Source organism: Dendrobates tinctorius, unplaced genomic scaffold (genome assembly GCF_039654945.1).
Source record: "Dendrobates tinctorius isolate UK_male_01 unplaced genomic scaffold, ASM3965494v1 ptg000301l, whole genome shotgun sequence".
NCBI classification, from domain to species: domain Eukaryota; kingdom Metazoa; phylum Chordata; class Amphibia; order Anura; family Dendrobatidae; genus Dendrobates; species Dendrobates tinctorius.
In genome coordinates, this window is record NW_027361968.1 from 41,891 (window position 1) to 53,071 (window position 11,181).

The following is an 11,181-nucleotide window of genomic DNA, read 5'->3' on the forward strand; positions in this document are numbered from 1 at the left end:
TAAAATCAGCAAAGTCACATTTATTGTGCCTACAGATGTCCGCGATATTAATGACTTTTCCCACCGCAGATCTTCCGACCTCCCTATATTTGACCTATTGAGTCATAACCAAATATTTTTGGTCCAGTGAATAATATTTTGTGTTTTTGGTTCCTCTGTGATAAGATGTTCCTCCACATGAAGCTTTTCTGCCCCGTCCACACTCCATCACCTCCCTCGTCTTTCTTTTCTGACATTATCTCTTATGGAAGAACTTGTGTAGAAACTTCTTGCGCTCCACTCTCTCTTTCCGGGGATTGCGTTCCTCCGACATCCTGAAGTTGACGTTCAGTAAGACTTTGTGGATCAGGTTCAGGAACTGCAGATGTCTCCCCAGGGTCTTCAGATTGTCCTCACTTGTGTAGTTCTCTACCGAGAAGATGTCTTCAGCCCCCATGCCTTCGAACAGGTCACGGAATTTGGAGAAGGGGCCGCTGGTCTTGTGGGTGAGGACGATGATGGGAAAGATTCCTGTGTGGTGGACGAAAAACCATTACAATAATGAGAAGTGAACGACCCCACAATAACCGTAGTGCAGCCAACCAGCGACACAAGCCAAGACGGGAGATCTACCTGCCCAGCGGCCATGTACTGCCTGGACCTACGGGGGCCCAATATTGGCCATACACTTCTCTATACGAGGGGCCTAAGGGCATCTTCAACCTTTCTATAGTGGGGGCTTATTTACACAATATTCCTCTCTATAATGGGGTCTATATGTACCTTGTATCTATATTGGGGGCCTCTATACTGGTATCTATATGTACCTTGTATCTCTCTATATTGGGGGCCTCTATGTACCTGGTATCTCTCTATAATGGGGTCTCTATGAACCCTCTACCTCTACATTGGGGGTCTCTGTGTAGCTTCTCTTTATATTGGGGGTCTATGTAGCTTCTGCCTCTATACTGGGATCTATAAGGACCTTCAGCCTCTCTCGATACTGGGGGGCCATTATTATATATGTGTCAGTCAAATATAATGCTGCGCCCACTTCTTACCTGTTAGGTCTCGACAGATTTTAAGGAACGTCTTGATTTCTTCCAGCTCATTAGCGGCAATGTCCCTCTTCACGCTGTAACAACAGTAATTTTATGGTTTCCCATGTGTCTCTGGTCACCCTGATATGTCTGCTGTTCAGCAGTGTTTGCCCCTCCATCCTCATAGCGTCCATGTTTGATGATGGTGCATGCGGTCGCCATCTGACCGAGTCTTCGATGCCCTGGTTATTACTGACATTTACAGTATACATTCCCTCATCTATAGACTAGATCTGCTGGAGATAGCAGAACCCGATAGTAATGGGCACTGTACATGAGAGGTCTCGTGCTTGGCCTTCACTAAGATGAAGATTCATCATGGTGCCATTGACCCCATTCAGGTGGCCCTGCACCCAACACAATCCCCAGACATTCTCCTACCTGTAAACGAACACTGGCACAATAACATTGCTGAAGTTTGGCTCGATTTCGGCATCTTCCAAGCGATTCAACACTTCATCAAACTCCTTTGTCCATTCCACTCCTTCGTTCAGTGGGACAAAATTCGCTGGAGAATTAGAAAATAGAAACAGAAGAAAATAGATTCATACAGATAACTGTGATGCTGAAAAGAAAATATCACATCCCAAAATAATCTAGACAATGGGGAAGAGAGGGGCACTAGAAGCAATCCATGTGAGAAAGGGGCAGGATGAGGAGAAGTCTGCGGGACAAAGAAGGACACGGAGAAGGCTGAGAAAAGGGAAGCATGGGGAGAAGTCTGCAGGGGGAAAAAAGAGCATGGAGAAGTCTGAGAAAAGGGCAGCATGGGGAGAAGTCTGTGGAGCAAAGAAGGACATGGAGAAAGCTGAGAAAAGACCAGCATGGGGAGACGTCTGTGGGGCAAAGAAGGACACGGAGAAGGACTAAGAAAAGGGAAGCATGGGGAGAAGTCTGTGGGACAAAGAAGGAGACGGAGAAGGACTAAGAAAAGGGAAGCATGGGGAGAAGTCTGCGGGACAAAGAAGGAGACGGAGAAGGATGAGAAAAGGGCAGCATGGGGAGAAGTCTGTGGAGCAAAGAAGGACACGGAGAAAGCTGAGAAAAGACCAGCATGGGGAGAAGTCTGTGGGGCAAAGAAGGACACGGAGAAAGCTGAGAAAAGACCAGCATGGGGAGACGTCTGTGGGGCAAAGAAGGACACGGAGAAGGATGAGAAAAGGGCAGCATGGGGAGAAGTCTGTGGAGCAAAGAAGGACACGGAGAAAGCTGAGAAAAGACCAGCATGGGGAGACGTCTGTGGGGCAAAGAAGGACACGGAGAAGGCCTAAGAAAAGGGAAGCATGGGGAGAAGTCTGTGGGACAAAGAAGGAGACGGAGAAGGCTGAGAAAACGGCAGCATGGGGAGAAGTCTGTGGAGCAAAGAAGGACACAGAGAAAGCTGAGAAAAGACCAGCATGTGGAGAAGTCTGTGGGGCAAAGAAGGACACGGAGAAGGCCTAAGAAAACGGAAGCATGGGGAGAAGTCTGTGGGACAAAGAAGGAGACGTAGAAAGCTGAGAAAAAAGAAGCATGGGGAGAAGTTTGCAGGTCAAAGAAGGACATGGAGAAGTCTGAGAAAAGGGCAGCATGGGAAGAAGTCTGCGGTGCAAAGAAGGAAACGGAGAAGACTGAGAAAAGACCAGCATGGGGAGACGTCTGTGGGGCAAAGAAGGACACGGAGAAGGCTGAGAAAAGACCAGCATGGGGAGAATTCTGTGGGGCAAAGAAGGACACGGAGAAGTCAGTGGAGGAAAGAAGGACACGGAGAAGGCTGAGAAAAGGCCAACATATGGAGACGTCTGTGTGAGAGAGGACACGGAGAAGTCTGCATGGCAAAGAAGGACACAGAAGTCTGAGAAAAGGGAAGAAGTCTACGGGGGTTAAAAGAGCACGGCGAAGTCTAAGAAAAGGCAAGCATGGGGAGAAGTCTGCCAGGCAAAGAAGGACACAATAAGCAGTTTGTGTGTGAAGGAGACACAAGAAGTGTGTTTGCGAAAAGGAGCATCAGGAGAAGTCTGTGTGAGAAAAGGACGGGATGACGGACAAACTTGGGCCATAAGGAGTAATTGGTATGATAAAGTGGGCCCTGGGGGGCATGGAGGAGCAATATGTGTACTAAAGGGGGCAGCATGGACGAAGAAAGTGTAACACAGGGAGCAGTGAACCTGACAAAGCAGACAGCAAAGGAAAATTGTGTGAGAAAGTGGCCGCATGGGGAGAAATCTGTGTGGATAAGATGGTGGCGCAGGGAACAGACTGCGTGAGGACAAGAGCGACATGGGGATAACCTGTAAAGAAAGTGGAGGAACAAGGAGTCCTCTGATAAGTTTGGGAGCATGAGGGTACAGTATGTATGAAAACAAGAGGAGCATTGGATACTGACCACGATATTATTTATGCGAAATTCCTCATTCACACAACACACATGTTTAGCTCTTGCTGTCTGCCCGGTGGGATTCTGGTTCTCGGTGATTTCGTCTTTTTGACGTTCGGACACTTATCAATTATTAAGGCTGTGTTTTTAGTAAGGTTTTAGTTGATCATGACTGAATTATATGTGAACCCTTTCGTGACATAGGATGTACTAGCACATGATATTTATTGGGCGCAGGTGCACGGAGGATCTGAGCCCGCTCTCGAGTGGGTGCAGGCTTCATTATACCGCCATCACCTGCCTCTAACAGCAGCGACTGAGCAGTTATTCAACCATTTAGATGTAGTTGCTAATCTCTGACATCAGAATTTAGATTGCTGCAATCTTTCTGTGCGCCCATTGAGATCCTGGAGGCAGCCAGCGGCCTAGCAAAGGCCAAACTCTATTGCCAAGTACATCAGTGTAAAGTACAAGTAATCAAATGGTCACAGGTTTTAGACTCCAGGGGACAAGACACATTAACTAAAAGAATAAAGGATAAAACAGAGGAGATAACATAAATGAATACCACTCCCTGAGGAAGCATTGCGAAACTTGTGGTGGAGAACCAGCAGTGACCTTTGATACTTTGGGTTTATGGTCCTTTTATTATTGTTACATGGACGTGACGCCTTCTCTGTGATCTTTGTCATTTAAGGTTATGTACTCTTCTTATTCCATCATTCATCATGAGATAAACTTTATATTATGAAAGTTAAAAAAAAGTTTTATCAATTAAAAATATAAAATAAAAGTTCACACTCTTGCTCCCAATTTAAAAAAATACAGAAAATAAATACAAAATAAACTTATTTGGAATTTTTGTGTCCATAAAAGTCCAATCTATTAAATTTAAAATCTACTGCAAAATAGTGTTAATACAAATTCCATTCCCCCCATGAAAAAAAACTTCCCTCATACGGCTCCGAGGAAAAATAAAGTTATGGGTCTCGATGAGCAATGAACCCTGAAAGTACAATTTCCAGAGACAATGGTAGAATTGCATTGTTTTCTACTTTGTATTTTTCTTCCCTGTTTTCCCCGACATTATAAGGTAAAATTAATCTTCCTACAAAAATCAGGCCCCATCCGGCTATAGAGAGGGGAAAATAGAAAAGTGATGTCTCTTTCGGGAAGAGGAGGAAAAATCAATGTGAAATTGTCAGAGACAGGAAGGGGTGAACGGTTCTGCCAGTCACGGGTGTTGGGATCGCTCGGCAAATCCTCTTCAGGATCATCCTTCTGTCACATGTTTAGCTTTCATATGACGGAACTATATTTATAGGAACTTCTAGGGGGACGGAGGGGATAATCAGGAGACGTATCCATTAGGGTCTGACGTGGGTCCCGTTTTTCCCGTACCGGACTTTGGCCTGATACTAAATTTGGGTTTTCTGTATTTATCCCCCTAATGAATGGGACTTACCCAGTTGGGTGTAAAACTCCCCGGCCTCAAAGGGGTTCAGCGTGGCGCAGCCTCGGTTGTCCACCATGGTGATCATGTTGGTGAGTGGGTAGGTCCTCCTGACCGTGGTGAGGCCGCCGTCGGCCGAGCCGGACTCCGCGTGGGCTGTGAACTCCTTATCATGGAGGGCATATTTACAGGAGTTGATCAGGGAGGATTTCCCATGTCCCAGGAAGCCCATCAGCTGGATGAGGACCTGATTGTAGCCCTGGTTTCCCAGAGGGCAGGTATTCAGGGTGTAAGATACAATATATTCCTTCAGCAGGCCAATATCCATGTCTGACCTAGGTCCGAGCGATCACAAGAGGCAAAACAATAGCAGAAGTGAAAGTAAATGAATTTCCAAGAAGAGGAGGAGGAGGCTCAATGTGAGGACAGGAAGGAGAGGGGGAATGTAGTAATGACACCGTCTGACTTGTCCTGCTGGAAAAATCCGACACTTGATTTTTTTTCATTATTATTTTTTCGGTGTCTCCATCTGTAGTAGAAATATTAGTTTGAGGTCTGGTCACTAAGAAGAACATTGGGCTGGTACGTGGTGCTCTGTAGTGATCACATCTCCACCGTCATCTCATTATCAGCTCAGGCAGGATGACAGAGAACACGGGGTCCATGTGTATCCCCCACAGCTGATATCTATAGGGAGAGGTATAGAGACTGTATGGAGATCTGATATCTATAGGGTGAGGTATAGAGACTATATGGAGAGCTGATAACTATATGGAGAGGTAAAGAGACTATATGGAGAGCTGATATCTATAGGGAGAGGTATAGAGACTGTATGGAGATCTGATATCTATAGGGAGAGGTTTAGAGACTGTATGGAGAGCTGATAACTATAGGAGTGGTATAGAGACTGTATGGAGATCTGATATCTATAGGGAGAGGTTTAGAGACTGTATGGAGAGCTGATAACTATAGGAGTGGTATAGAGACTATATGGATAGCTGATATCTATAGGGAGAGGTATAGAGACTGTATGGAGATCTGATATCTATAGGGAGAGGTATAGAGACTATATGGAGAGCTGATAACTATAGGGAAACGTATAGAGACTATATGGAGAGCTGATATCTATATGGAGAGGTAAAGAGACTATATGGAGAGCTTATATCTATAGGGAGAGGTATAGAGACTACATGGAGAGCTAATATCTATAGGGAGAGGTATAGAGACTATATGGAGAGCTGATATCTATAGGGAGAGGTATAGAGACTATATGGAGAGCTGATATCTATAGGGAGAGGTAAAGAGACTATGGAGAGCTGATATCTATAGTGAGAGGTATAGAGACTATATGGAGAGCTGATATCTATATGGAGAGGTAAAGAGACTATAGGGAGAGTTGATATCTATAGGGAGCGGTATAGAGACTACATGGATAGCTAATATCTATAGGGAGAGGTATAGAGACTATATGGAGAGCTGATATCTATCGGGAGAGGTATAGAGACTATATGGAGAGCTGATATCTATAGGGAGAGGTAAAGAGACTATATGGAGAGCTGATATCTATAGTGAGAGGTATAGAGACTATATGGAGAGCTGATATCTACAGGGAGAGGTATAGAGACTATATGGAGAGCTGATATCTATTGGGAGAAGTATAGAGACTATATGGACAGCTGATATCTATAGGGAGAGTAAAGAGACTATATGGAGAGCTGATATCTATAGGGAGAGGTATAGAGACTATATGGAGAGCTGATATCTATAGCGAGAGGTATAGAGACTACATGGAGAGCTGATATCTAGAGGGAGAGGTATAGAGACTATATGGAGAGCTGATATCTATAGGGAGAGGTATGGAAACTACATGAAGAGCTGATATCTATGGAGAGAGGTATAGAGACTATATGGAGAGCTGATATCTATAGAGAGGTATAGAGACTATATGGAGAGCTGTTATCTAGACGGAGAGGTATAGAGACTATATGGAGAGCTGATATCTAGATGGAGAGGTATAGAGACTGTATGGAGAGCTGATATCTATAGGGAGAGGTATAGAGACTATATGGAGAGCTGATATCTAGGAGAGGTATAGAGACTACATGGAGAGCTGATATCTATAGGGAGAAGTGTAGAGACTGTGTGGAGAGCTGATATTTACAGGGAGAGGTATAGTGACTATATAGAGAGCTGATATCTATAGGGAGAGGTTTAGAGACTATATGGAGAGCTGATATCTATAGGGAGAGGTATAGAGACTATGGAGAGCTGATATCTATAGGGAGCGGTATAAAGACTATGGAGAGCTGATATCTATAGGGAGAGGTATAGAGACTATGGAGAGCTGATATCTATAGGGAGAGGTATAGAGACTATATGGAGAGCTGATATCTATAGGGAGAGGTATAGAGACTGTATGGAAAGCTGATAACTATAGGGAGAGGTATAGAAACTATGGAGAGCTAATATCTATAGGGAGAGGTATAGAGACTATATGGAGAGCTGATATCTATAGGGAGAGGTATAGAGACTATGGAGAGCTGATATCTATAGGGAGAGGTATAGAGACTATGGAGAGCTGATATCTATAGGGAGAGGTATAGAGACTATATGGAGAGCTGATAACTATAGGGAAACGTATAGAGACTATATGGAGAGCTGATATCTATATGGAGAGGTAAAGAGACTACATGGAGAGCTAATATCTATAGGGAGAGGTATAGAGACTATATGGAGAGCTGATATCTATAGGGAGAGGTAAAGAGACTATGGAGAGCTGATATCTATAGTGAGAGGTATAGAGACTATATGGAGAGCTGATATCTATATGGAGAGGTAAAGAGACTATAGGGAGAGTTGATATCTATAGGGAGCGGTATAGAGACTACATGGATAGCTAATATCTATAGGGAGAGGTATAGAGACTATATGGAGAGCTGATATCTATCGGGAGAGGTATAGAGACTATATGGAGAGCTGATATCTATAGGGAGAGGTAAAGAGACTATATGGAGAGCTGATATCTATAGTGAGAGGTATAGAGACTATATGGAGAGCTGATATCTACAGGGAGAGGTATAGAGACTATATGGAGAGCTGATATCTATTGGGAGAGGTATAGAGACTATATGGACAGCTGATATCTATAGGGAGAGTAAAGAGACTATATGGAGAGCTGATATCTATAGGGAGAGGTATAGAGACTATATGGAGAGCTGATATCTATAGCGAGAGGTATAGAGACTACATGGAGAGCTGATATCTAGAGGGAGAGGTATAGAGACTATATGGAGAGCTGATATCTATAGGGAGAGGTATGGAAACTACATGAAGAGCTGATATCTATAGAGAGAGGTATAGAGACTATATGGAGAGCTGATATCTATAGAGAGGTATAGAGACTATATGGAGAGCTGTTATCTAGACGGAGAGGTATAGAGACTATATGGAGAGCTGATATCTAGATGGAGAGGTATAGAGACTGTATGGAGAGCTGATATCTATAGGGAGAGGTATAGAGACTATATGGAGAGCTGATATCTAGGAGAGGTATAGAGACTACATGGAGAGCTGATATCTATAGGGAGAAGTGTAGAGACTGTGTGGAGAGCTGATATTTACAGGGAGAGGTATAGTGACTATATAGAGAGCTGATATCTATAGGGAGAGGTTTAGAGACTATATGGAGAGCTGATATCTATAGGGAGAGGTATAGAGACTATGGAGAGCTGATATCTATAGGGAGCGGTATAGAGACTGGAGAGCTGATCTCTATAGGGGAGGGGCATAGAGACTATATGGAGAGCTGATATCTATAGGGACAGGTATAGACACTATATGGAGAGATGATATCTATAGGGAGAGGTATAGAGACTATGGAGAGCTGATATCTATAGGGAGCGGTATAAAGACTATGGAGAGCTGATATCTATAGGGAGAGGTATAGAGACTATATGGAGAGCTGATATCTATAGGGAGAGGTATAGAGACTATATGGAAAGCTGATAACTATAGGGAGAGGTATAGAAACTATGGAGAGCTAATATCTATAGGGAGAGGTATAGAGACTATATGGAGAGCTGATATCTAGAGGGAGAGGTATAGAGACTATATGGAGAGCTGATATCTAGATGGAGAGGTATAGAGACTATGGAGAGCTGATATCTATAGGGAGAGGTATAGAGACTATTTGGAGAGCTGATATCTAGGAGAGGTATAGAGACTACATGGAGAGCTGATATCTATAGGGAGAGGTGTAGAGACTGTATGGAGAGCTGATATCTATAGGGAGAGGTATAGAGACTATGGAGAGCTAATATCTATAGGGAGAGGTATAGAGACTATATGGAGAGCTGATATCTATAAGGAGAGGTATAGAGACTGGAGAGCTGATATCTATAGAGAGAGGTATAGAGACTATATGGAGAGCTGATATCTATAGGGAGAGGTATAGAGACTGTATGGAGAGCTGATATCTATAGGGAGAGTTATAGAGACTGGAGAGCTGATCTCTATAGGGTGAGGGGCATAGAGACTATATGGAGAGCTGATATCTATAGGGAGAGGTATAGAGACTGTATGGAGAGCTGATATCTATAAGGAGAGGTATAGAGACTGGAGAGCTGATCTCTATAGGGTGAGGGGCATAGAGACTATATGGAGAGCTGATATCTATAGGGACAGGTATAGACACTATATGGAGAGCTGATATCTATAGGGAGAGGTATAGAGACTATATGGAGAGCTGATATCTATAGAGAGGTATAGAGACTATATGGAGAGCTGATAACTATAGGAGAGGTATAGAAACTATATGGAGAGCTGATATCTATAGAGAGAGGTATAGAGACTATATGGAGAGCTGATAACTATAGGAAGAGGTATAGAGACTATATGGAGAGCTGGTATCTAGAGGGAGGTATAGAGAATATATGGAGAGCTAATATCTATAGGGAGAGGTATAGAGACTATATGGAGAGCTGATATCTATAGGGAGAGGTATAGATACTGTATGGAGAGCTGATATCTATATGGAGAGTTATGGAGACCATATGGAGAGCTGATATCTATAAGGAGAGGTATAGAGACTGGAGAGCTGATCTCTATAGGGGGAGGGGCATAGAGACTATATGGAGAGCTGATATCTATAGGGACAGGTATAGAGACTATATGGAGAGCTGATAACTATAGGAGAGGTATAGAGACTACATGGAGAGCTGATATCTATAGGGAGAGGTGTAGAGACTGTATGGAGAGCTTATATCTATAGGGAGAGGTATAGAGACTATATAGAGAGCTGATATCTATAGGGAGAGGTTTAGAGACTGGAGAGATGATATCTATAGGGAGCGGTATAGAGACTATGGAGAGCTGATATCTATAGGGAGAGGTATAGAGACTATGGAGAGCTGATATCTATAGGGAGAGGTATAGAAACTATGGAGAGCTAATATCTATAGGGAGAGGTATAGAGACTATATGGAGAGCTGATATCTATAAGGAGAGGTATAGAGACTGGAGAGCTGATATCTATAGAGAGAGGTATAGAGACTATATGGAGAGCTGATATCTATAGGGAGAGGTATAGAGACTGTATGGAGAGCTGATATCTATAGGGAGAGTTATAGAGACTGGAGAGCTGATCTCTATAGGGTGAGGGGCATAGAGACTATATGGAGAGCTGATATCTATAGGGAGAGGTATAGAGACTGTATGGAGAGCTGATATCTATAAGGAGAGGTATAGAGACTGGAGAGCTGATCTCTATAGGGTGAGGGGCATAGAGACTATATGGAGAGCTGATATCTATAGGGACAGGTATAGACACTATATGGAGAGCTGATATCTATAGGGAGAGGTATAGAGACTACATGGAGAGCTGATATCTATAGAGAGGTATAGAGACTATATGGAGAGCTGATAACTATAGGAGAGGTATAGAAACTATGGAGAGCTGATATCTATAGAGAGAGGAATAGAGACTATATGGAGAGGTAAAGAGACTATAGGGAGAGTTGATATCTATAGGGAGCGGTATAGAGACTACATGGAGAGCTAATATCTATAGAGAGGTATAGAGACTATATGGAGAGCTGATATCTAGAGGGAGAGGTATAGAGACTATATGGAGAGCTGATATCTAGATGGAGAGGTATAGAGACTATGGAGAGCTGATATCTATAGGGAGAGGTATAGAGACTATTTGGAGAGCTGATATCTAGGAGAGGTATAGAGACTACATGGAGAGCTGATATCTATAGGGAGAGGTGTAGAGACTGTATGGAGAGCTGATA

At 43.4% G+C, this 11,181-nt stretch overlaps 1 protein-coding gene across 1 annotated transcript; it reads right to left on the reverse strand.

Moving 5' to 3' along the window:
- On the reverse strand, positions 1-5,291 carry LOC141073429 (uncharacterized). The gene is made up of 4 exons (XM_073560624.1): positions 4,901-5,291; positions 1,461-1,587; positions 1,041-1,114; positions 1-510 (listed from the first exon to the last, which is right to left on the reverse strand). Exons 1-4 carry the CDS (start codon positions 5,214-5,216, stop codon positions 236-238), a joined length of 792 nt encoding a protein of 263 aa, XP_073416725.1. The 5' UTR covers positions 5,217-5,291; the 3' UTR covers positions 1-235.
- Positions 5,292-11,181: the final 5,890 nt, after the last annotated feature.

What these genes read in the sequence shown, in the direction of transcription:
- LOC141073429 (XM_073560624.1), bottom strand. Translation starts at nt 5,216, where the DNA reads ATGGATATTGGCCTGCTGAAGGAATATATTGTATCTTACACCCTGAAT. An exon ending in GTGCCAGTGTTCGTTTACAG is followed by an intron (nt 1,115 to 1,460) that starts GTAGGAGAATGT and finishes CTGTTGTTACAG; the next exon opens with CGTGAAGAGGGACATTGCCG. An exon ending in AATCTGTCGAGACCTAACAG is followed by an intron (nt 511 to 1,040) that starts GTAAGAAGTGGG and finishes TCCACCACACAG; the next exon opens with GAATCTTTCCCATCATCGTC.